The following is a 23930-nucleotide window of genomic DNA, read 5'->3' on the forward strand; positions in this document are numbered from 1 at the left end:
ATAGAACGCCAAAGATGGGAAAAATTCGCTGAACAGACACTGTTAAAACTTAAAAAAAAAAATAAATACGAATAAAGATAAAATAAACGTAACAATAAATGTCCAAAAACTAGCAGAAGAGCATTTTTCATATTTTTTATCAACGTTAAACGTTTCTAAAAAATTAATTTAATGTTAGAACTCCTGATGTTGAGAGATAACGCTTGCCGTCATATTTTGATTTAATAACAACTTAGTTACCTTTTTTCTCTTGTTGCTTCCAGGTCGAGTAGGAAACTGGGTCGAGAAAAATAATTAAATTGTACAAAATTAAAAATTGCTAAATGATTACTGAACACTGTAAAGTTAAATAATTTAATTTTTATACGCGCCATGTTAAACAAGTAAATAAGTGAAGAAAGTTCTGAACTGTCAGGAGCACCCAACCAAAACATTTAAGTAATGTTTGAAACACAAGTAGGCTAGCAGTGTTTCATCAGGATTTAGACCGAAAAAAACACGTGCTGCGAGTTTCTTGAACGGCTTCAAAGACATTCCTGGAAAAGCGTGTGTCAAGAGACTTCCTAACAATGATGCTTTTGTGAACGTTGGGAAATAGCATACGAGAAAAACATTGAACACCGCATACTAATAAGGACGAGGTTTTACCGGATTTTAAGGCCACTGCACGTGATGTTTTATCGACCATTTGATAGGTCAATGGGCTTATGAATTAGAAATGAATTTTTGAAGCAGGGTATCAATTAAGTGGTTTCCATGTCGTATTTTATAAGACAAAAAGACACTTCTTTTCCAAAATGTAGGATAACTTTACCATATTGATCTTTAGTGTAAGCACAAAAAAACTAAATGATACAACAGTAACAATTACAAGAAAACAGCCTTGCTTAATAATACATGGCATTTCGGTGTTGTTTTGCTTAACCACCAGTTTACTCAGGAAGCTTTGCTGGAAAAACATTTCGTCAATTTCACGACTCTTTCATTACTAGTTATGTATCTTCTTGCTCTTTGCCGAATTGAATGGCTTATTTGACTTTTTGGGGTAGAATGCCTCACCCCCCCCATGGAAACTTTGGTCAAGAAGCTTACGTTTACGACTCCACACTTCTTTTTTCTGACTTCAGCCAATTCATTGCGCAATTTCTCCGTTAGTCTAATGGCAGTTTCCGTCATTACTTGGTCTGCACTGATGTCTGCCTTGTTGTTCTTATACATTTCTATCCTTCAGCAGTTCCCCAACACAAGAAAGTTTGTCTCTAAAGCTAACTTCTTGTTCACTCCTATTCTTCTTTTCCCTTTCTTTATCTTAATTTCTGTTTGTTTCTTCTCTTGCTAAACGCCATAAGTTGAGTCATGAAACTTCATTACACTACGCGTATTTCTATCTTTACAATATTGTGCAAAAACTAGTTGCAATACAAAATTTGTCAGTTAAAGCCGTACTGCAGTTTCTTGAACATTACGGTTTTTTTCGAGTTGTTAAATAAACCGTCGTCAGATACTAATTAATTTACTTTTACAACCTTTTGTCTAGCTATTCTCTTTACCTGTGCATGCCGATTGGAAGAATTTTGGAAGAATTTCCCTAGAGCGAGAGATGATAATATAGTGTTTAGAATCCTGCTTCTCCCTTGGCGTGTGCACATTTTGCATTTTATTTAACAGGCTCTATTGAAAGTACATAACATGTTCAACAAATTGTAGCATTTAACGTTTATTGCCTCTAGCCATTGGTAAATTTCTCACTTAGTCTGTTAATATATAAAAACTAAATATCAACTTCTTGCCTCCAGTGTAATCCTCGTTTGACGTGCAGCTGTGTGCAGCTAACTTTTACTGTTCTCCAATCCACCACTGCGTTGTAGAATTAGCGCTTGCTGAGCATCTATGTACACGATTAACTGTGTCGTACCATCCGAAGTTATCTTCGCCACTCTTCATCTCCACAGCGCCTTCGAGGGGACTTTTAAACTGACAACCTTTCTGAGATCCGTAAAAGGAGTCAACGTGTGCGTGCCATTTATTTCTTTGAACAAATTGGGCCGTGCAATTATGGCAATAATAGCCCCTGATATTGATGTATTCATACCTTTTGCATCCGTCGAAATTCAAACTCATGACGTTAATATCACTCAGTTTGGCTCTTAAGTAATCAGTGTAATTAAGTCCATCAGTGTTAAAATTACATGTGGCGCGCACATGCGTGGAGTGGGTGACTGTGAAGTTCATCCTTGACCGCGATAAGCGAAACTTATTCCAGCTAAAGGAATTCTGATTGACAGGGTAGTCTTTATAAAATGGCTCGTTTGCAAACTCGATTTTGTTAGCCAAGCTGAAAGACTCGATCAGATTCCAAATGAATCCGTTTTCAGACGTGTAATCGCAAAAGACTTCATACAATGACTTGCTCGTTGAATCAAACAAAAGATAAAGACCAGACTGGCTCCCTCTGTCCTTTTCAAGTTGCTCCTTACAAGATGTAGGTCTACGTTTCTTACAAAGCTTACCATAGTATTCCGTGGTACAAGTGCAGTTGAACTTGTGTTTGGCGTGGTCGCATAGCTCAGTGCACGTGCCTCCATGGGCGCACGGACTTTGGTTACAGCATTTGTTACGGCATGTTTGATCTGAGCATGCGTTGTTCACTGAAATCTTAAAGATAATACGGAACGCATTTTAATTAGTTTCTGTGACATAATTAAGACACCAACAAGTAGCCATAGGGATGATGGTCGAGTAAATGAATTAAATGAGAAGTCGCAAAATGTTTAAAATACTAGCAGCAGTGGTTCATTGGGATTTATAACCACGAGGTGCAGCCGAGTGGCTTTAGACCAAATAAAACACGTGCTGCGAATTTATTGAACGGCTTCAAAAATATTCCTGGAAAAGCGTGTGTCAAGAGAGTTCATAACAATGATGCTTTTGTGAACGTTGGAAATTAGCATACGGGAAAAGCATTAAATACCACATACTAATTAGGACGATGTGTTATCGGGAATTAAAACCATTGCACGTGATATTTTATCGACTATTTGATAGGTCAATAGGCTTACGAATTATTGATGATTTTTGTAGTTAATAGGAAAAGTATGCATTTGGACATGTATTAGGCTTTTATAGATTATGGTTTTTGTTCTCCATTGACATGCTTTAGCTTATTGGTCAGTCCACTGAGATGCTCGGTTAACCCAAAACGTCACCCAAAGGAATGTATAATGCTCATTTTACACATGTTCATGATTTTATACATTCACAGGTCTATTTAAGGTTTTAACTCTAGAACGACATAAGTGTGATGTACCAGCAACATACTCAAACAAACATGCCTGCAGTCTTTCATGACTGAACACCCCAGATATGTCACTCGGCTGATTAGGGCTCGAGTTGCTTGACATTTGAATTTTTTCAAATCTATTTCAAGTTCAGTTTTCCTTTTGCTTTTGTTTCCTCGAAACAATTAATTTTACAGAAAAAAAAAAAGAAACAAAAAAACGCGAGTAAAATGACCAAATAACACTTATGATTAAAATCTGGATCATTGTATAATGCAATTCCAGGCATTTGATTGGCTCAGCGGTCATGGTATATCAACCATTATACCATGCCCGAGAAATAGCGGCCTTTAAATTATATTCTGGTGGTACTTGCAAAGTGAAATCAGCAAGATCTAGCAATATTTCTTAATAATTTTTTTTAAAAAAAACTATTATTCCAATAGCGCGCTTGTTGGATATGATATGATTATAGCCAACTCGGCGCTACGCGCCTCGTTGGCGATCTATCATCTCTTAATATAAATCTACTAGTGTTCTATCACTAATGCTGCTTTCTTATTGGCTACGCTACACACTATCTATTCTGTTTTTTAAAAATGCAATGAATACTATGCGCGCTGTGATTGGTCGTTGCCTATGATCTATTAGAGTACAGACACGGATGACGTCACGGGAAAATTGTTTTCTTTGTTTTGTCCAACATGGCGCGCGGTTTTGAAAATGTTTGCGAGATTATTTCGAATTGAGCAAATGAAGGCCTCTAGAAAAGGTTAGTAGGAGCTGTTTACAAACAAGAAAAAGAAGAAACCAAGGCGAAAGTGTTCTTGTCTATTTGAAATTGCCTAAAACAAATTGCCTGAAACAAATCTCCAAAGCAGATGTTATCGCAACGAAAAGACTCACAGTTTTGAAAATATTTACTCGATTATTCTGCTTTGAGTAAGCGAAGGCCTCGGAAAAAAGTTAGAGGAAGCAGCTGTTTACAAGTACGATAAAGAAGAAAAGAAGAAGCCGACACAGAAAGTAGCGTTGGTGACTTTGAAAATGCCTGAACTGGCATGAAATCTAACAGTCAAGCGCTGCGAGGCAAGTTTGTCATGTTTCCTTTCTGTTAATTGTATAAAACAAATAGATTCCAAGTTGCCGTCCGGCTGTTCCGTAATAGATCACCGAAGACGTCAAATTGCGGTAAGAACATCAGTGACACACTCGCCTCCAACTCGTGTTGTTCTTTTCACATTTTGACGTCACCTGTGATCTATTACTGAACAGGCGCACGGCAACTTGGGATCTATTTATTTTAAAAATAGACAGTGAGTTGAGTAAGTAGTGCCTGGCGTGACTTATTTATAGAGGATATTACATGACCGCGCGGAGATACGAAAGTTTTCTTCAATTCTTGAAAAATATCTCACCAGTGAGCGCTGCGAACGAGTAAAATATTTTTCAACACGAGAAGAGAAATTTTGTACCTCCAAGCGGCCATGTAATGTTCTGTTTATTATATAAACACCAACGAAATACCAAATCATTGTCAAGGCGCGGTTTATCATGTAACCATAGCAGCGGCGATCTTTTCAGGTGTGAAGATATCACGTTCAGTCGCGCGAAGGCTCAACTGGTATTTCATTGGTGTTTAGAACCTGTCTTAGCTTGTTTTTAAGTTTTGACCCACTATTAGATTTTTACTAAAACAATTAGATTTCTATCGCGTGATAGTTGATGAGGGCAAACACGCGATAGAAATTTCGAACTCATAATCTAATTGTTAAATATCCAACGCGCGCTTGTGGAATAATTGTTAAATGTTTTCGTGAACTTCACTAAAATTTCTCGAAAATCTGCTAGCACAACGTACAAAGTAAGCCTAGTTTCCATTGCCACAAATAAAATTATTTGCAAAACATTACGTCAACTGCGCCTAGTGCGTGCCGAATAGATGGGCATTGCTTTGATAAACTTGCCTTCAGAGTGTTATTTTAAAATGGAATTTTAAATTTATTCAACTCACGTTTAGGAAAATAGCTGTTTACAGAGCTGCCACTTTAACGACAAATGTTTACTCTGAAACTTAGATAAAATTTTCTCCAACGAAAATTTGTTTTCAAATGGAGGCGAAGTCACCTGTAACTTGTAAGACATTTTCTTCCATTTTCCAATTTACCATCCATTATATTTAAAAACGTTTTTGAAGACGTATGCGGTATAAGCGCTAGCGCCACGTTATAACTGTCATATTGCTACTCAAATGACCAGAAGTCTGAATTTAAATTTTATAAGAATCGTTGACAAAAGTTGGAAAATGACCTTCCAATATTTCGGTTTAATTTTAAGAGAAAACCTCCTACATTTCAACTGAGGAACTAAGCCCTGGACCATTTAGCCGAACTGAGGTACACTAGTTTGCTAGTTAAAAATTTGCATAAGCACATTGACATATGTATACTACAAAATAACTGTTTAGGAAACATTTATCGTTACGTTCTGTTAATTCGCAGGTGTCGTGAATGTTGTGAAATGTTGTAAAATTTCTCTTCATTATTTTTTTTGGAGATACACCGTAAATGGTTTAGTTTGCCACAACTCAGTGCCACTTAGCTTTTACAATTTAAATACGAATTTTGCTTTTCTTTCAGCACATTTACAACTCGAAGACACCTCGTTGACTTTTTATTCATAAAAAAGGTCGGCCCATGATCTAATTCTTAAATATGGAACTCATATCCCTTACCTGTTTTACAAACTCATTATCCATATCAAAGTAAGTGTATCCCCATTTATTGGCGAAATCATCTGGAGCCGAACTCCTGTCTTCATCCAGTAACTCACATCGATTGTTCCACATTTGATATGCTTGGCACCTGCATCTCTCATCGAAGCATTTCACATGACAGTCAAACGTTTTCTTCACGGTGAAGTTCTTAAAGCTGTGACCCAGTATGGCACGATGTTTTATTCCTGTTTGGCCAAAGCTGCCACTACTCTGCTCACATTTCCCTTGACAGTCTGCAGTGCTTAACTTCAGGGCGTATAAACTTAGTAGCAATTCAACGAGAAGAACGCCCTTTGAGAATTCCATGGTAGTGCTTTCGATTCAGCAGTCGCAAACGTACGTAGAATGATCGTCACCGTGATAAATTAATCGAATTCTGATAATTTTCTTTTTATTATGCATAATCTTAATTGAAATACCACAGGTCACAAAAGCGTATGTGACACAGGTCACCATGCAAGCGTGATTTAAGAGTTTAAATGGAGTTAAAATTAAATCGAAATTTAGACAACAATATTCCCACAAAACCCACGATAAATATAATTAAGTCTGAAAAAACTTACCCGGTGTGTTTTGCTGTGTTTTCAATGCTTCTTAGTGCTTCTAAACGCTGTTTAGAGCGGTTTATCTCTCAGCAGCTGGTCCACGTGCATGGAGGTGGTCCGGGAGGGGGTGTGTGTGGTTTGTTAGGTACCAAAGGCTTCCCGTGGATTTCCCCGGCTGGGCACATTTTAGTACTCGTGCCTAGGTTTGAACGTGAGTTTGTTCCAACATTCCAGCGAGCACGGCTCTGTCGGCGGCAAAAATGGCACCCGATTTGAAATGAACTTTGTTTTCAACGAAGGCCTGTGTCTCAATAAATGAACTCCTCCGTAAATGAGCTACCCAGGAGGGACCGCACATCATCCTTCTTGCCATATGGAGAGAAAGTTAAGCGAGTGCTTAAGTTTCAAGCAAATTTTAGCGAGGTTTTCGAAGCGCTCTCCTAAAATGACAGGCCAAATTTTATTCAAATTCGGCTTTTAGTTTCCTACCTTGTCATTAACATAATACAGTGATGCACGTGGACCAGCTGCTGAGAGATAAACCGCTCTAAACAGCGTTTAGAAGCACTGAGAAGCATTGAAAACACAGCAAAACACACCGGGTAAGCTTTTTCAGACTTAATTATATTTATCGTGGGTTTTGTGGGAATATTGTTGTCTAAATTTCGATTTAATTTGAACTCCATACAAACTCTTAAATCACGCTTGCATGGTGACCTGTGTCACATACGCTTTGGTGACCTGTGATGACATAACATGAAATTCGAAGCGAAATTTCCGAACGCAGAATCAATCGAGTTAACCACAAACGACAGCAAAATGCCAGCTGTTAAAGCGGTTACCATAACACGCGACCTATCGCTTTCAAAAAACTCCGATAAAGTTGCATTTTGGTGGACGTCAATCATAGAAAAGCCATTGAAATTATTTTGAATTCTGAGAACATTTGAAGGCAACAGAACAAAGAAATTGGCAGTTTTATCCGCTTATACATGGTAAACTTTATAAAAGTTGATTTCCAGGCCAGTTTATCTAAAAGAAGGGGCATTCGGTTTAGATGGAGCCGTATTAAAAAAAAGAAAAAAAAAAACAATTTAAGTCGCTACGGTAATTGTTGGCTTCACACTACAAGCTAAGTTAGTTTCAAGTAAGCACTTGATTCAAGTGGACTTGAAAATCTCAAGTCGCACTTTAGAAATCTTGGCTTCACACCTGGTGACAAAGTATACACTTGAAGCACAAGCTGTCAATCATCGTTCGCGGTAAAATCAGAAATGCGACTGCTCGCCGGAAAATCATGAAGCCTTTACAACGGAAAAACGTTTTGTGTTGTTTACTCTTTATTTTGTCTTTAATTTTAACTCAGAGAGTTTTAACATTACAGGAAATGCATACTTTAGGTACTTCATTGTTTACGAGTACTTGGCGACAAAACAAAAGAACAGGCGACATCTTCTGAACTGAAAATCAATGGTTCAGGCTGTCCGTAAAGATGAAATTCAAATAAGATCGTAAGTTTAAATCGGCTTTCCTTCTTTTTTATGTTTACTTACAAAAAAGACTGTTCCATGGAGTCCTCAAACTGCGAGGCGTATCTCCAACCATCCATTTTGATTTTTTTTTTAATTAATTTTAGTTCACGGCAAAATGTTTATCTGTCCTGGCACCGCAGCACGTGGCTTTCAATTGGTTTCCCTTTCCCTATTGGTCAAGTACGTTCTCAAGTGTGGTGTTGGCCATACTTGGCGGCGTACTTCGGCTTCTTTGAACTGCGAAAGTTTCCATGGTCACTAAGTAAAGTTCAAGTTGGTAGGTTTTACCCCTTCACACTCAAAGTAGGTTTCAAGTGCACTTAGATTATACTTACAAGCTCTAGTGTGAAGCCCCCTAATAATTTTGCAAAATCAGCGACTTGTGCAAGTGGGCAAATTATCACGTGCAGCTGTGAAAATTACAATTTTTGATTTAAAAACACCTTTCATTTTCCCTTGATCTGGCAATTTAAATAAAGTTTACCTTCTCTTAGCGAGGTAAAATTCTTAGTTTCCTGCCGGGTTACCTTGGAATCTAGCCAGCATTCAAAATAATTTCAACGGCTTTTCTTTTTTTGACGTCCACTAAAACGTAACTATATCCAACCCTTTTGAAGACAGTAGGTCGCGTGTTATTGGTAACCGCTGTAAAACTTCGGGCAAAAAAACATCCAACGTAACAATGAATGTAAAATTAAATGCAAAGCTGATCGGACAGCTAAAATAACTTTATTGCCCAATATTTCGGTTAGACAATACTAACCTTCTTCAGGGGCGGCAAAAAGTTAAGTAACAATGAATGTCCAACGAATAGCAAGAAGCATTTTTTCATGTCTTTTTTTTTTAGAGCGGTTTAAACGTTGTTGAACAATTAAAGTAAAGTTAACGCTCTAAATAATGAGATAACGTTTGTCGCCATATTTTTCTCTCTTTTTTTGTTTCCAAGTCAAGTAGGAAACTGAGTCGAGCAAAATATTGATTCATTAATACTTTCAAAATTCAATGATCTTATTTTAATAAGCATCACATTATTTCCCAACTTACGGAAAACGAACGTTAAGCAATGTCTAAGCGAAGAAGGTACCTCAGCTGGCCCAACATTGAAGTGTTGGTTTAAATATTGCAGACCCCACTTGGTTGTGTGGAGGGTAAGGGCGGGGGGGGGGGGGGGGTTTATTTCCCTATATAAGCTACATGGGTATGTGAGGCGCCAAAGGTATGGGTTTGAAGCGGTTGTGTCTAAAATAGGGTATCGATTTTAAACAGCTTGGTCTGAAAGTATGAAAATGGGTCTGTATCTTAAATTACATACTTTGGTCTGGAATAGGATCATGGTTTGGAAAACAGAGCCACACACCCCCGACCAAAAATTCCGAGTCCACTGCCCCCCCTCCCCCCCCCCCCCCCTCCTTTCCCCCTGAATGGCAGAGAAATACTGTTGTAGTTGTAAGTTCTTTCTTTCCACGTACGACCTGGCAAAGTGTCCATTTTAATTTAATAACCTATGTTAAGTAAAACGGTTTAATAATACACGGCGTGCTAGGTATATTTCTCAGGAAAAATAAACAAACAGGACAGAAAACAAGCAACAACAAAAAGCGAAGTAAATAAGATAAACATCTACACTTTATTCTTGTATGTCTGGCTTGGCTTTCTTTGTTATTGTACGTGTCAAAGATTCTTAAAAAGGAACAATTTTAGCGTATTCGACAAGAATAAGAAAAAAACTATATTCAAGAAGTATCTAACTCGCAAAGTTGAATTACCTTAAAAAAATCCCTTGCAGTCACACTTTCCCTTCATGTCACCCTAAACGTAACTCATTTAGTTTATTGACTTGTTTACTTCCAAACCTTTGAACACATTTCTTTTCCCTAATCACTTCTTTTTTACATGTATGTGAACTCAACAAAACGTTTTCCTAAAGAAGCGACCTCGTTATCCTAAGAACAAACTCCATAGACCAACTTCTCATCGATACTGTTGTAGCTAGTAGATACTTTTAACACAAACCTCACGATTAAGGCCTTAATTGGGACTGGGATGGACGACAAAAGTTCATCACGTACGTATTGTACGAAGTCTGTTAGTAAGTCTGGCACTAACTACCAAGCAACATAACGCCCAAGGAAAAACAACAACAAAAAACATTCATGCTGATGTTTTGTCACAAGTGTGAACAACTTGACGATATAACAGAAACATAATGAAGTTTCCATAACGACATGAAGAAAAACCGCAGTGATGCTTTCTTTGTGTCGTTATGTCCATTTTTTATGACGCTTGAGTGAAGCCGACCTCAACAAAGTGAAAAGGGAATTACAAACATATATTCGGACTGCAGATGAAAGATTAAATAGAAGAAAGACCCTTGCAATTATTTACGCAACTTAAGCAGTTGCAAAAAGAAAACCTAAAAAAAATTCAAGTTTGAACGGGATTCGAAACACATATCCCGTTAAGGCCTGAATGTTTTTAGGGCTTTCTTTTCGAAACTACTTGTGTTGCGTAAATAACTGCGCGGATCTTTCTTGAGGAACACAACATTAAATTTCCCAGAACAGTGAAAGTATGAGGTAAGAGCCAACACGGCGGCGTATTAGTGAGCTTCCACTGGTTGAGGACCGCGACTGGGAAATTGTCTGTTTTTTTTTCTCAGCATAATTTGTAATTTCTATTACAGCCTATCTCATGTCGTTTGTGATTGGACACGTGCGTATAAAGTGGACTTCACGATGGAAAAACAAGATGTGCCTCTTTCTTATGTCTTCCTGTTACGTAGGTTCGCTCTTATCAAGATTAACAGAGGTTCTTGAACAATTAAGGCAAGACTGGACCGTTCACTTCTGAGATCAAAATTTGATTGAGCTTTTAGTCTTAATCAGTAGATAATAGCCACAAATCCATTCACTAAAAAGGAATTCAAGTTACCTAACTGCTGTTGATTAAGCTGTGGAAGGTGCCTTGGAGCTATGGGTGAAATCCTTAGTGTCCGTTTAAATGGAACTTCTCGGCAACAAAGTCCTTTAGACAATACAACAATAAAAAATATTTCACGCCCTATAGTTGATATTTTTAATCGGTGTATGAGTTTCTGTTTAAATTTGGCCTTTCTTGGGTATAGAAGGGTGAACTGTTTAACTCTACCCCTCTTTTCTTTGGGAAAACCTCTGTAAAAGTGGGGTTTTAAGCTGACAGACATTTAACACAACGCCAGCAGTCAACTACTGTAACATTAACGACAGCCACACTCTTTGGCTGAAAATTCCAGCCACTCTTTCTGTATAAGCTGCCCAGTTTCTGGGTCAGAAAGAATAACCGTTAGGGAATCTAGCTTAGTAGGAACGCAAAGTGGCTTCTTGGGTGGATACGAATTGGCGCTATTCCTTTTCCACCACAATGCCCAGATGACGGCATGGATGGTGGGCGCCAAGTGATTTTGGATTGGGAAATGGCAGTAACCATCACAGTAGTTAAGAAAACCAATGTTTGGCAGGATCACATTACTATAAAAGTCTCTCATTTTGATGGCAAATGACACCTGGTAACATATCAGGGTTGGATTCCGTGGAGACCTGCCATCACCTTTTCCAGGATGCTTTCGATTCTGCGTAATGTCGCTGCTGTTTCTGGCCTCTGTAGTATTCACTGGATTGGGATAAAATGCGTGTGGATTGACTGTCACCAACTTCCATATATCATGTTTGCTTTGTGGGTTCTTGGATTGTGTGTACAGTACCAGGAAAGGTCCATGTTCATAACCGTGTTTGAAGCACCTCCAAAACTTTAACATGGAAGCTGTATCGTTGCTGTTCTTATGGATATTTTCCACCTTCAACTAGGGATATAAGAACGTATCCTTAATCAGGTATTCCTCCAACATGAAATTGTAACCCTTACCCTCAAAAGGTAATCCAATAAATTCCTGGACTTTAGATTTCACGTAATGATTGGAATTCCGAATTTACAAGAGTTTCAAGTTGCTGGATAGTGAATCCATTAACAGGTATTCAAGGGAGTTATAGTGGACCACTTTTCCTGCCAATTCTAATTTTTTACAACCCCAAAATGACCGTGTAAAAGGCGTACGGTCTCGTAAAAACAGTCAGATCAGCGTACGAGCAAACTTTTTTCACGGGAAAGGGGGTTGTGTTAAACCTAATTTACCGAAATGAAACCTGCTGGCCGCTGGTGCACAGGGGCGGAGCCTTCATGTCTTTGTAGCTTTTATTCATGTGAAACTTTCATATGAATACAGTAGAGCTTTTTAGATGGAGCTTTCTTTAATGAGTATTTCTAGGCCCTTTGCCTGTTTCTATATTTAAATTGTCATATCGCAATAGCTGTTGCAAACGTTATAGGCATAGATAGACCTGCATGGGCCTCATGGGATCGTAATTATGCGTAATCGTTATGATGAAAATTCGCTGCCCAAAATACCATACCAGTTTTCCCCTAAAAATTCTTCGTAGTAATGTGTGTGGTATTGGTGTGGTATATGTTTCGGTAGCGAATTTTTATCATAACAGTTATGCGTAACTGTTATGATGAAAGGGTGGGAGGGTGCAGCCCAGACCCCCTCCCACCGCAGCCCTAAACATTTATGGAAACTGGTATCAAAGCTATCAACACTCTAACACAAACGTGTTTGACTTCGGTAGCTTTGAATTGCAGATTCTGACCTTCATGTGCACTATTCACTCAAAGAATTTGCAAACTTTCCCTTAAATTTCCAATACCCAGAAATCATCTCAATCATTTTATTGCTTCAAAGACACTATAGTATATAATGGCACTTAAAGCCGTTTAATTCTGTTAAGAAAACGTACCATACTTCTTCACAGCCTCTCAACTCAAAGCTCAAGTAAATAGCTAATTAAAATAGCTTTGATGACTGCCTAGACCCTTCCAGAAACACTAAAATTTCACTCTGTTTCTTCCTTCTTTTGCTTGTTTATTTAAAATTTTGTAATTCCATTAAGTTAAATTACCTTAAAAGTGTAAATCTTTTCCGACAAAAGACTCGAAGCTCTCAGCGCAAGTGTCACATTTAGTCCAAACTCCACGTTGGCTCTCCGCGGCAAAGCGCGGGAATCTATCCACATGTTGTCACTCGGCGCTGAAACAGGCTGATCAGCATATACGCCGACATGAAATTTGCGGCTCACTCGCGAACGTTTAAACGTCAAAATCAATTCTGCTTCCACCACAATGTCATCTTGCAAAATTTGTCCGAAACGAAACTGCATATCCACCGTGGAGCATTTTCTTCTGGTGCCTGCGAAAGATAATAAAATATGTGACAACAATTATTTTCCGATCTCCTATGGATGCATCACAGAATATTTTTGTGAGATTGAAATGTTTCATTTTTTCATAGGCAACATAGCCTTCCAAAATATTCCCAATTTAAGTCCTTCCCACATGTTTTGTGGAAAGAAATTGTCAATGTTTTGCCTTTTTTAGAAGCAAATCTTGCTTCCATGAAAGATGCTGTCGTATTTAGCTATGTTAAAGACGTGTTGGAGAACACCGCTCTGTAAAAACTAAAATCTTAAACTAAGATTTTACCTTACGTTTCCCGTCTTATGCAAGACCACCACCACATTAAATTGAGACGGTGATCATCTTATTTTAACACAGGAGATCTTAAATGAAGACTATCGGAGTCTCAGTTAGTATATAAGATAAAAGATCGTCTTAAATATTGTCCTTAAATCGTCTTCATTTGAGAAGCGCTTATCTTAATCAACATTGAGGCATCTTACTTTAAGAAAGACCAGTCTTAATTATATTAATCTGAGTCGATGGGGTCCTTATTTTAAGACGTTTTTTGGTCTTGGGGAAATTTTAAGACGCCGAAGCAGGCTATAAGATACTGCCACCCTACTTAAGATGCAATACGCCTTAAGCTGGCGACACACCTGGGCATTTTATACGACGATCGCAGCGAATTTGATCGCCAGCGAAAATCGCAAGTGATTTTCGCCACCGATTGATGCGGACACACCAGGCGATTTTTTTTTTCGCCGATCGCGGCGTTGTTCATGTGATAAAACCGCCCAACCTGACTGATTGACTTTACTGGCAATTTGCAGCAATGAGCGTAAAAAAATCGCGGGAACGGGCACACTTGGCGAATTTAATCGCCGATATCTGACATGCAAGATATCGGCGATTTAATACGCCGATCTCTACTCTCACCATTTTAGTTCTCGGTAAAAAAAAATAAATGCATAAAAAAAGGCTAACTTGGAAGAAATAGAAAACGCCATTTTTTGCGCGGTCCTTGCTCGGAAACAGCACGGAACGCTTGCTACGCGCGCAGGCTACAACACAAAAGGATCCAAATTTTGCAAAGCCCTTCCTGATTGGTTCATTTAAAAATTGCAGACCTCATAGGAAACAGGACTTCTTTTCTGATTGGTTGATTTTGATCCAAACTCTGCAGACACGGAGTCTGGAGGTTTGATCCATCGCAAACTCTCACCTTGTTTAGAACAAGCTGATTTACCGTAACATACTCCTCATGATCAAGCAGCGGAAAGTGGAGAATTTACAAGAATTTCGAGACAGCAACTTCAATATTCAAATAACAAGACATCTGGACATAAAATACGGGCTAAAGCCCCGGTAAACGTGGTAACATACGCGAATGTGACGGCATGCGCGAGACAGAAGATTGAAAATGGAAATGAAGAAGTTACTGTCGCTTTTTATTGAAAACCAAAGATGAGTCCAACAATTCTACTGCATCACCGATCAGAGGAATGAGTGTAGTGACAATGTGCATTCCCTGCTATTAGAGGTCTCTATGATTTAAAGGACTTTAAGACCAACAAAACAGTAGTTATTAGCCGCGGCCCGGCCTCTGTTTTCCGGTGAATTTACGGTAAGCTGATTTCGATAAGTTGTCTCATTTAAATTAGATTTGGTGTAATAAAGTACTATGGATTGAAATTCGTTGTGTTTTCGTTGCTCCATATATCAAGTTCAAGCACGCTCTCTGTCAGTTTAAATGTAGTGACCGTTGCAGTTAGATTTATACCTTGCTTCGAAACTTAAATCAGTTGAGATTCTAAAGCATCTAGAATGAGATTGTTCAAATCTTGAGTTAAGATGAAAATATGACTTACCACAGCACTTTGAATCTAAGAAAAAATCATCTTAATCTAAGACGCCATCATCGTATAAATAAGAAGAAAGTCGTCTTATCCTAAGATGAATCGTCTTCAAATGAGATTTACGCGCTGTCTTACCACAGCACCAGAATTAAGTGTAAAAAACGTCTTAAAGTAAGATTTTAGTTTTTACGGAGCGACATTCATTTAGAATAGCAACGCTCCGCTTTTTCCGGTTTCAAGGCCCTATAAACATGCACTCGCCTAGGATTAAGTATGCACAAGTTTGTTTTTTCTTAAATGTTTAATACCTATTCGCGACTTTCTTGTTTAAATTTTCAGAAGTTTTTACTTTTTATCGATACATCTGTCTTATCTGGCGTGTAAACATGGAGCATTACAAAATCAAAGAAAGGTTCGCCCGAGAAAATCCGCACATGCAGTAACGTTGACAAAGAACATATCTTAAACACAAATGACTGAAGAAACAGATTGGCTTGAAAACAGAATAGCAATGTTGACACATTTCCAACGGGCAATTAACGGTTGGCATAATATGCGAAAGAATTCCTTCTAACATAATGTGATTTTTGAAGCGACTCGTGCGTTCCATTATTGTGGTCGTGGAAGCGAGATGTCCCGCTTCCACTGCTTATGGCGATAGAAGCGAAACATCTAGCTTCTATGACCACAATAAAAAAACATTTTTCCGGTGAAAGAAGCGAGTTGTTTCGCTTCCTACAACCAATGGGCGACAAGAAGCGAAACGTCTCGCATCCACACTCACAATAAATAAACAGTTTTGTCAGGTGAAAGAAGCGAGTTGTTTCGCTTCCTACAACCAATGGGCGACAAGAAGCGAAACGTCTCGCATCCACACTCACAATAAATACACAGTTTTCCGGTGAAAGAAGCGAGTTGTTTCGCTTCCTACAACCAATGGGCGACAAGAAGCGAAACGTCTCGCATCCACACTCACAATAAATAAACAGTTTTGTCAGGTGAAAGAAGCGAGTTGTTTCGCTTCCTACAACCAATGGGCGACAAGAAGCGAAACGTCTCGCATCCACACTCACAATAAATACACAGTTTTGTCAGGTGAAAGAAGCGAGTTGTTTCGCTTCCTACAACCAATGGGCGACAAGAAGCGAAACGTCTCGCATCCACACTCACAATAAATAAACAGTTTTGTCAGGTGAAAGAAGCGAGTTGTTTCGCTTCCTACAACCAATGGGCGACAAGAAGCGAAACGTCTCGCATCCACACTCACAATAAATAAACAGTTTTGTCAGGTGAAAGAAGCGAGTTGTTTCGCTTCCTACAACCAATGGGCGACAAGAAGCGAAACGTCTCGCATCCACACTCACAATAAATAAACAGTTTTGTCAGGTGAAAGAAGCGAGTTGTTTCGCTTCCTACAACCAATGGGCGACAAGAAGCGAAACGTCTCGCATCCACACTCACAATAAATAAACAGTTTTGTCAGGTGAAAGAAGCGAGTTGTTTCGCTTCCTACAACCAATGGGCGACAAGAAGCGAAACGTCTCGCATCCACACTCACAATAAATACACAGTTTTCCGGTGAAAGAAGCGAGTTGTTTCGCTTCCTACAACCAATGGGCGACAAGAAGCGAAACGTCTCGCATCCACACTCACAATAAATAAACAGTTTTGTCAGGTGAAAGAAGCGAGTTGTTTCGCTTCCTACAACCAATGGGCGACAAGAAGCGAAACGTCTCGCATCCACACTCACAATAAATACACAGTTTTGTCAGGTGAAAGAAGCGAGTTGTTTCGCTTCCTACAACCAATGGGCGACAAGAAGCGAAACGTCTCGCATCCACACTCACAATAAATAAACAGTTTTGTCAGGTGAAAGAAGCGAGTTGTTTCGCTTCCTACAACCAATGGGCGACAAGAAGCGAAACGTCTCGCATCCACACTCACAATAAATACACAGTTTTGTCAGGTGAAAGAAGCGAGTTGTTTCGCCTCCTACAACCAATGGGCGACAAGAAGCGAAACGTCTCGCATCCACACTCACAATAAATAAACAGTTTTGTCAGGTGAAAGAAGCGAGTTGTTTCGCTTCCTACAACCAATGGGCGACAAGAAGCGAAACGTTTCGCATCCACACTCACAATAAATACACAGTTTTCCGGTGAAAGAAGCGAGTTGTTTCGCTTCCTACAACCAATGGGCGACAAGAAGCGAAACGTCTCGCATCCACACTCACAATAAATAAACAGTTTTGTCAGGTGAAAGAAGCGAGTTGTTTCGCTTCCTACAACCAATGGGCGACAAGAAGCGAAACGTCTCGCATCCACACTCACAATAAATACACAGTTTTGTCAGGTGAAAGAAGCGAGTTGTTTCGCTTCCTACAACCAATGGGCGACAAGAAGCGAAACGTCTCGCATCCACACTCACAATAAATAAACAGTTTTGTCAGGTGAAAGAAGCGAGTTGTTTCGCTTCCTACAACCAATGGGCGACAAGAAGCGAAACGTCTCGCATCCACACTCACAATAAATACACAGTTTTCCGGTGAAAGAAGCGAGTTGTTTCGCTTCCTACAACCAATGGGCGACAAGAAGCGAAACGTCTCGCATCCACACTCACAATAAATAAACAGTTTTGTCAGGTGAAAGAAGCGAGTTGTTTCGCTTCCTACAACCAATGGGCGACAAGATAAATAAACTCGCAATAAATAAACAGTTTTGTCCGGTGATAAAAATTCGCGCATTAGTTTTGCAGTGGTTGGGTGAAGCCTGGGCACTAGATGCTAAGGTACTCTTCCAGTCGAGATTGCACGTGGTTTCATCCTGTTCCGTTCGTGGAGATATATGCCTACTTAATGCGCCCTATTTGTACCACGACTGTAATGAGCAAAGCCTTTCTTATATATTCAGGTAAGGTAGCTTATTTTTTCCCTCTTTAATATCTTCAAGCCGGACAAGATAGACTTGAAAAAGCCCCTTTGAATCGTAAAGTTGACGGGGGCATATGCTGTCTACTTTGTCGATTTGGATACCGAAATTGTTAAACAAGCTATATCTTCAAACGACGATCGGCAGACCACATACAACTAAATGCTTGTAAAGTCAGAGGACTCAGAGGCATACTGAATTCTACGAACATAACCGTAGCTTTGCACCGGGGGGTTGTTTCTCTGTGTAGAAGTGTGTGTGTGTGTGTGGGAGGGTACTCTTCGGAATTCTTGATTGGGGTTTGCTGCTCTGTTCTCCAAATCCTGATCCTATTTCAGATCAAAACAGGTCATTTTCCACACCCGTTTTCAGACCTGAGTGCAAAGCTTGGCATCGAAATCAACGGAGGTGAACACCATGCAACCAAAGAATGGGCAAAATTCAGCCCGAATGATATACTTTCAGTTACTTTGCCTTCTCCCTTATTCACTTTGACTTGAGAATACGCTCTCGTAGTTCCCTTGAAAACCATACACGATTTCAGACCATAATGGTAAAAGTCTATACCCGTTTTCAGACCTAAACGGCTCAAAAACCATACCCTTTGGGGCGGCACATACCTATATGGCTTCTGATAGTAGTGTCTCCCCCCCCCCCCCCCCCCCTCCTTGAAGCTTTGCAATGCGGGTAAATATCCAGTAACATCAACTCAAAATGATCTACGTTTGGAGTCTTTGAATATGATACCAGATTTTTTGATAATACAAGATTACTTCTAATCGTATGCATTTGTACTGGTATTTTCTTTCATCGAAATGTAGTCGTCCTCTCTATGATATCGGTAAACTCGCGCATTGACGAGGTAGCCCTGGAACTAACAGTAATTTTTAAACAACTTCAGTGTAAACCTACAACCTAAATTGGAATGGTTTAAGAATCGTACATGTCTGCTAAACTTTAAACTATGTTGAAAATTCGATAGGCTATATATATGAACTGAAACAGTTCAGTTTTTAATTTGCTTTGCACAATCGTGAAATGAAGTGCTCCAGTTAACTCGAGTTAATAGCCTATATCGACTGGTTCAAGCGGATGTTCGCTTAGTATATCATTCCGATTTAGATTACAATTGCATTGAAGTCGTTAGGTCACCGTTGTTCAGATTGGACCGTTCAGGGCATGTTTACAAGGTGGTTGGGCGACCCATCGGCAACTCTATTTCGCGGGATAATTTGTTTCTAGGTCACAACGTCAAAGTGTAAGCGGCCGTTCAAATTGGGAAGGCTCTAGTTAGGCGAAATACTAGTTGCGGAACCGTGAAGTATAAGCCTTCCTTATATGACTTTGCAAACATAGTTTTAGTGGACAAGCATTAGCCTTTTCTTGTTATGATTGCTATCTAATTACATAGATATGTTTAAAGTTAGATGATTTTTTTGTAAATTGGGAACTATTTAGGTTAACAGACATATTTACCATGCTTAATTGAGTTAATGGCATGTTTGGTGTTATATTCGAAATACATTTGAGTAGCAATACACTGAGGTTAACTCAAGAGAACACAAAATTTAGAGAGATTATCTCCTCACTCGCACGTCTCTTTTTACCTTTTGGTTGAGACACATTAAGTATATTGATTTATATTTACGAGTTTTATAATAACATCCTTATATTTTGCATGCTTTAGAGTACTTTAACATTTTACATTCAGTGATTATGAGTCATTAAGAGTGATTACGTTTTAAAAAAAGAAAACATTTTATGGAGTTTAATAACGCAACGTGATATGTACCACACGTGAAAGAACTATCAGCCTGATTCACGTAATCAAATATTTAGAACTCAAGTCTGTCTAACTTTCATCTGTTCCTATTTTGATCGGACAGCCAGCAAGAACTTTGGATCCCTTGGGTTCCAACAAGAACACTAAGCTATTTCTCTTAAGGTGTTTACGAGTATTCAGTAAGGTAATATCTTTCTTTATGTCAGCTCCCACAAAAGCTCTGTCAATACAGATCACATTCCATGAAGGACATGAACGTACAACAAGCGCGGTGATTGGTATTCAAATGATTTATACGCATTTCTCCGTGACATTTTAACATGATTTAATTTTGGGTAACCGCCATCGCTATGTACTTGAAGATGACGCGCATTATGAACCAATCACAGCGCTCTGTGTGGATGTGCGCGCCGCGTTGTTTAACAAGCAAAGCGTTTGAGAGTTCAGTTGTCAACATCCATTAAAGCTCCTAAAGACGAAAACGAGTTCCTGTCTTTCACGAAACCAAGCCGAAAACTATTCCTCGTCTTGTTTTACCTTGGAAAAATATTGCTCTTGCCCCTAAGAGTCATTGAATGCGGGACGTTTCGCTTCTTGTCGCCCATTGGTTGTTGGAAGCGAAACAACTCGCTTCTTTCACCTGGCAAAACAGTTTATTTATTGTGAGAGTGGATGCGAGACGTTTCGCTTCTTGTCGCCCATTGGTTGTAGGAAGCGAAACAACTCGCTTCTTTCACCTGACAAAACTGTTTATTTATTGTGAGTGTGGATGCGAGACGTTTCGCTTCTTGTCGCCCATTGGTTGCAGGAAGCGAAACAACTCGCTTCTTTCACCTGACAAAACTGTTTATTTATTGTGAGTGTGGATGCGAGACGTTTCGCTTCTTGTCGCCCATTGGTTGTAGGAAGCGAAACAACTCGCTTCTTTCACCGGAAAACTGTGTATTTATTGTGAGTGTGGATGCGAAACGTTTCGCTTCTTGTCGCCCATTGGTTGTAGGAAGCGAAACAACTCGCTTCTTTCACCTGACAAAACTGTTTATTTATTGTGAGTGTGGATGCGAGACGTTTCGCTTCTTGTCGCCCATTGGTTGTAGGAAGCGAAACAACTCGCTTCTTTCACCGGAAAACTGTGTATTTATTGTGAGTGTGGATGCGAGACGTTTCGCTTCTTGTCGCCCATTGGTTGTAGGAAGCGAAACAACTCGCTTCTTTCACCTGACAAAACTGTGTATTTATTGTGAGTGTGGATGCGAGACGTTTCGCTTCTATCGCCATAAGCAGTGGAAGCGGGACATTTCGCTTCCACGACCACAATAATGGAACGCACGAGTAGCTTCAAAAATCACATTATGTTAGAAGGAATTCTTTCGCATATTATGCTTAATACTGCGTTCCCTAAATTTGTTTCATGTAAGAGTGAAGCGGAAACCTCCCAATGTCCTTGAAATGTTGTGAGACACTCCCTGCTCTATTCTTTGATCCATGGTCGCGGTATGTTGTGTTTGTTACTGTAACAGTCGCAGAGACCACAGAAAAGAAGAAAATCAACTTAAACTTCATGCTTTCGGATTATTCCTTGCACTCACATCTGTCAAACAAAAAGATGTGGAAGTTGCGAATTATGGGCGGGCGGGAACTGTCAAAGTCAATTTCTGAAACAATGGAAACAAACATTCAAAAGTAAACAACCAAACAAAGCCGTCATTCTTAATATTTTTTGGAACTTGTTCAAAAAATTGCACCTTTTCATAAAATTGTGTTGCAGATATTACTTGAATAATGAATCTCCTAATGATTTCGAAAAAAACCCTAAATGAAAACGGCGCGTGACAGACAAGCGATTTTTCTAAATAGAGAGATATTTCTTAACTCAATTTATTTCATTAAGTTTTTAATATCTCTGACCATATGTTTCTATTTCGATGGGTTACAAGAGCTGTAAATAAATATATTTTTAAACACGCGTATACTTTTCAGATAGAAGTTTTGATATCAAAGGTGAAACGATTGTTTCTGAGAAAAACGTATGCGCTTTTGTCCGGCCCTCTAAAACGCCCGTGACTAAAGCTGTTTACACAAAGGTCCACCGCAGAAAAAGGCAAATTTTACCTTTTTCGTTGTTGCAGTGTTACTCCTTGAATATGTCCACCGACGAGACATTCCTCATCTTTTGCTAGGTAGGAAAGTAAAAGGAATGGATCGTGAACTTTAAGTGTATTTTCTTCTTTTTCTTATTTATGAATAAGACCAAAGCAAAGTATCCTCCTCAAGGGGTGGGGGAGGGGGGAGTTGGGGGTAGAGAATCCCATATGAAAAGTGACGGCGGTGATCGTCTGAAATTTTGAAAGGAGCCCTTAAAAAAAGGTACCAGAAATGTTTTATAGGCGTGATCTCAACATTTTTTTACCCTATAAGAGGTACCAAATCAATTGACTGACATTAACTTCCTCTCATGTTTCACTTCAATACCCCCAAAAAGGTACCACCATGCCTTTGACAAAAGTAATTTTAGATTTAAGCACCCTAAGAGGTATCAAACCACGAATTTTAATCGCTAAAAGATGGGATGATCTCCCCGCGACCATGGATCAAAGAATAGAACAGGGAGTGTGTGCAGTACACCGAGGCCGGGCCGGAAAATACTGACTGTCACTTACTTTGTTATCTTTCGCAGGCACCACAACGAAATACTCCACGGTTGATATGCAGTTTCGTTTCGGACAAATTTTGAAAGATGACATTCTGGTGGAAGCAGAATTGATTTTGACTTCTAAATGTTCGGGAAATATCCGCATATTTAATGCCGGCGTTTATGTCGATTAGCCTGTTTTGGTGCCAAAATGTGGATAGATACCAGCGCTTTTACAGCCGAGGGCCAGCGAGGAGTTTGGACCAAATGTGACACGTGCCCTCAGAGCTTGGGATGTTTTGTCAGAAAAAGACTTACACGTTAAAGGAAAATTAATATAATGGAATTACATAATTTTAAATAAACAAGGAATAAAAGAAGAAACAGAGCAAACGTTTAGTATACCTTTAAAGCGTCTAAACACAAAATGAAACGCTGGCCACATCCTGTATAAGATACCGTATTTATTCAATTAACCACCCACCTTCGAATAAGCGCCCACCCTGAAAGCCCCAAAACCTAGTAATCGCCCGCCCCACTCCCTCTCAACAACAACAACAACAACAACAACAACAACAACAACAAAAACATTTCTGTACTAACCAAGCGTGAAGTATGAGTCACGTCAGTTGTGTACATGTTCTAAAATTGGTTTAAGCTACGGTAGTCAATGAACTTATAAATTAATTGTTTATGGCTTGTTCATTTTAGCTTTTGTACTTTGTTTTCTCTTGTTGAAACGAAATAAACTTGTTATCCCTTGTTTTGCTATTCTCTTAAAATGTCCCCGCTTGTTGAAAATGTTTTAAAAACAGTAAGCGCTCGCCCTCATGGGCCCCAAATTAAATAACCGCACAGGGCAATTAATCGAATAAATACGGTATTAATTCACAGGGACAGACAAAATTTGGATAATGATAATCTAGATTTATGTTCACGGAGTCAAAATAAAATGGAACTTTTTAACTTGAGGTTTTAAAATTTGAAAACCCAGGCTTGCGTGGACCAAACGACGGGTGGGTTAGGTCTTTGTCGGAGATGTAATCATCCGCCTGTTGAGGCATTTATTTAACAATCTATAAGGAGCTCTTGAGAAGACCATTGTACGTGGCACAGTATTGAAATTTCCTTGTTTATAACTTGTAAAAAGTGAAAACCTCAATCGTGGTAAATGCATGTTTACCTTAATGAGTGTGAACGAAAAAGAGCAGTGAAGACCATTGCAATACTTTATTTTGTGAGTTTGTAATTGTAGCATATTTTGGGAATGATGAAATGTTTGAAACATGAAATGTTGTTGTTTACAACAGGACAGCAAATAGAGAAAACGGCG

The 23930-nt window shown here is 39.1% G+C and overlaps 1 protein-coding gene across 1 annotated transcript; it reads right to left on the reverse strand.

Annotated features, from left to right (window-relative positions):
- Positions 1–1122: 1122 nt before the first annotated feature.
- On the reverse strand, positions 1123–6141 carry LOC146454941 (uncharacterized). Its single transcript, XM_085094910.1, has 2 exons — positions 6013–6141; positions 1123–2655 (listed from the first exon to the last, which is right to left on the reverse strand). The coding sequence occupies exons 1-2, from the start codon at positions 6124–6126 to the stop codon at positions 1837–1839; spliced, it is 933 nt and encodes a 310-aa protein (XP_084951036.1). The 5' UTR covers positions 6127–6141; the 3' UTR covers positions 1123–1836.
- Positions 6142–23930: the final 17789 nt, after the last annotated feature.

Source organism: Pavona decussata, unplaced genomic scaffold (assembly GCF_977016875.1).
Source record: "Pavona decussata unplaced genomic scaffold, jaPavDecu1.1 SCAFFOLD_297, whole genome shotgun sequence".
Lineage (NCBI taxonomy): Eukaryota > Metazoa > Cnidaria > Anthozoa > Scleractinia > Agariciidae > Pavona > Pavona decussata.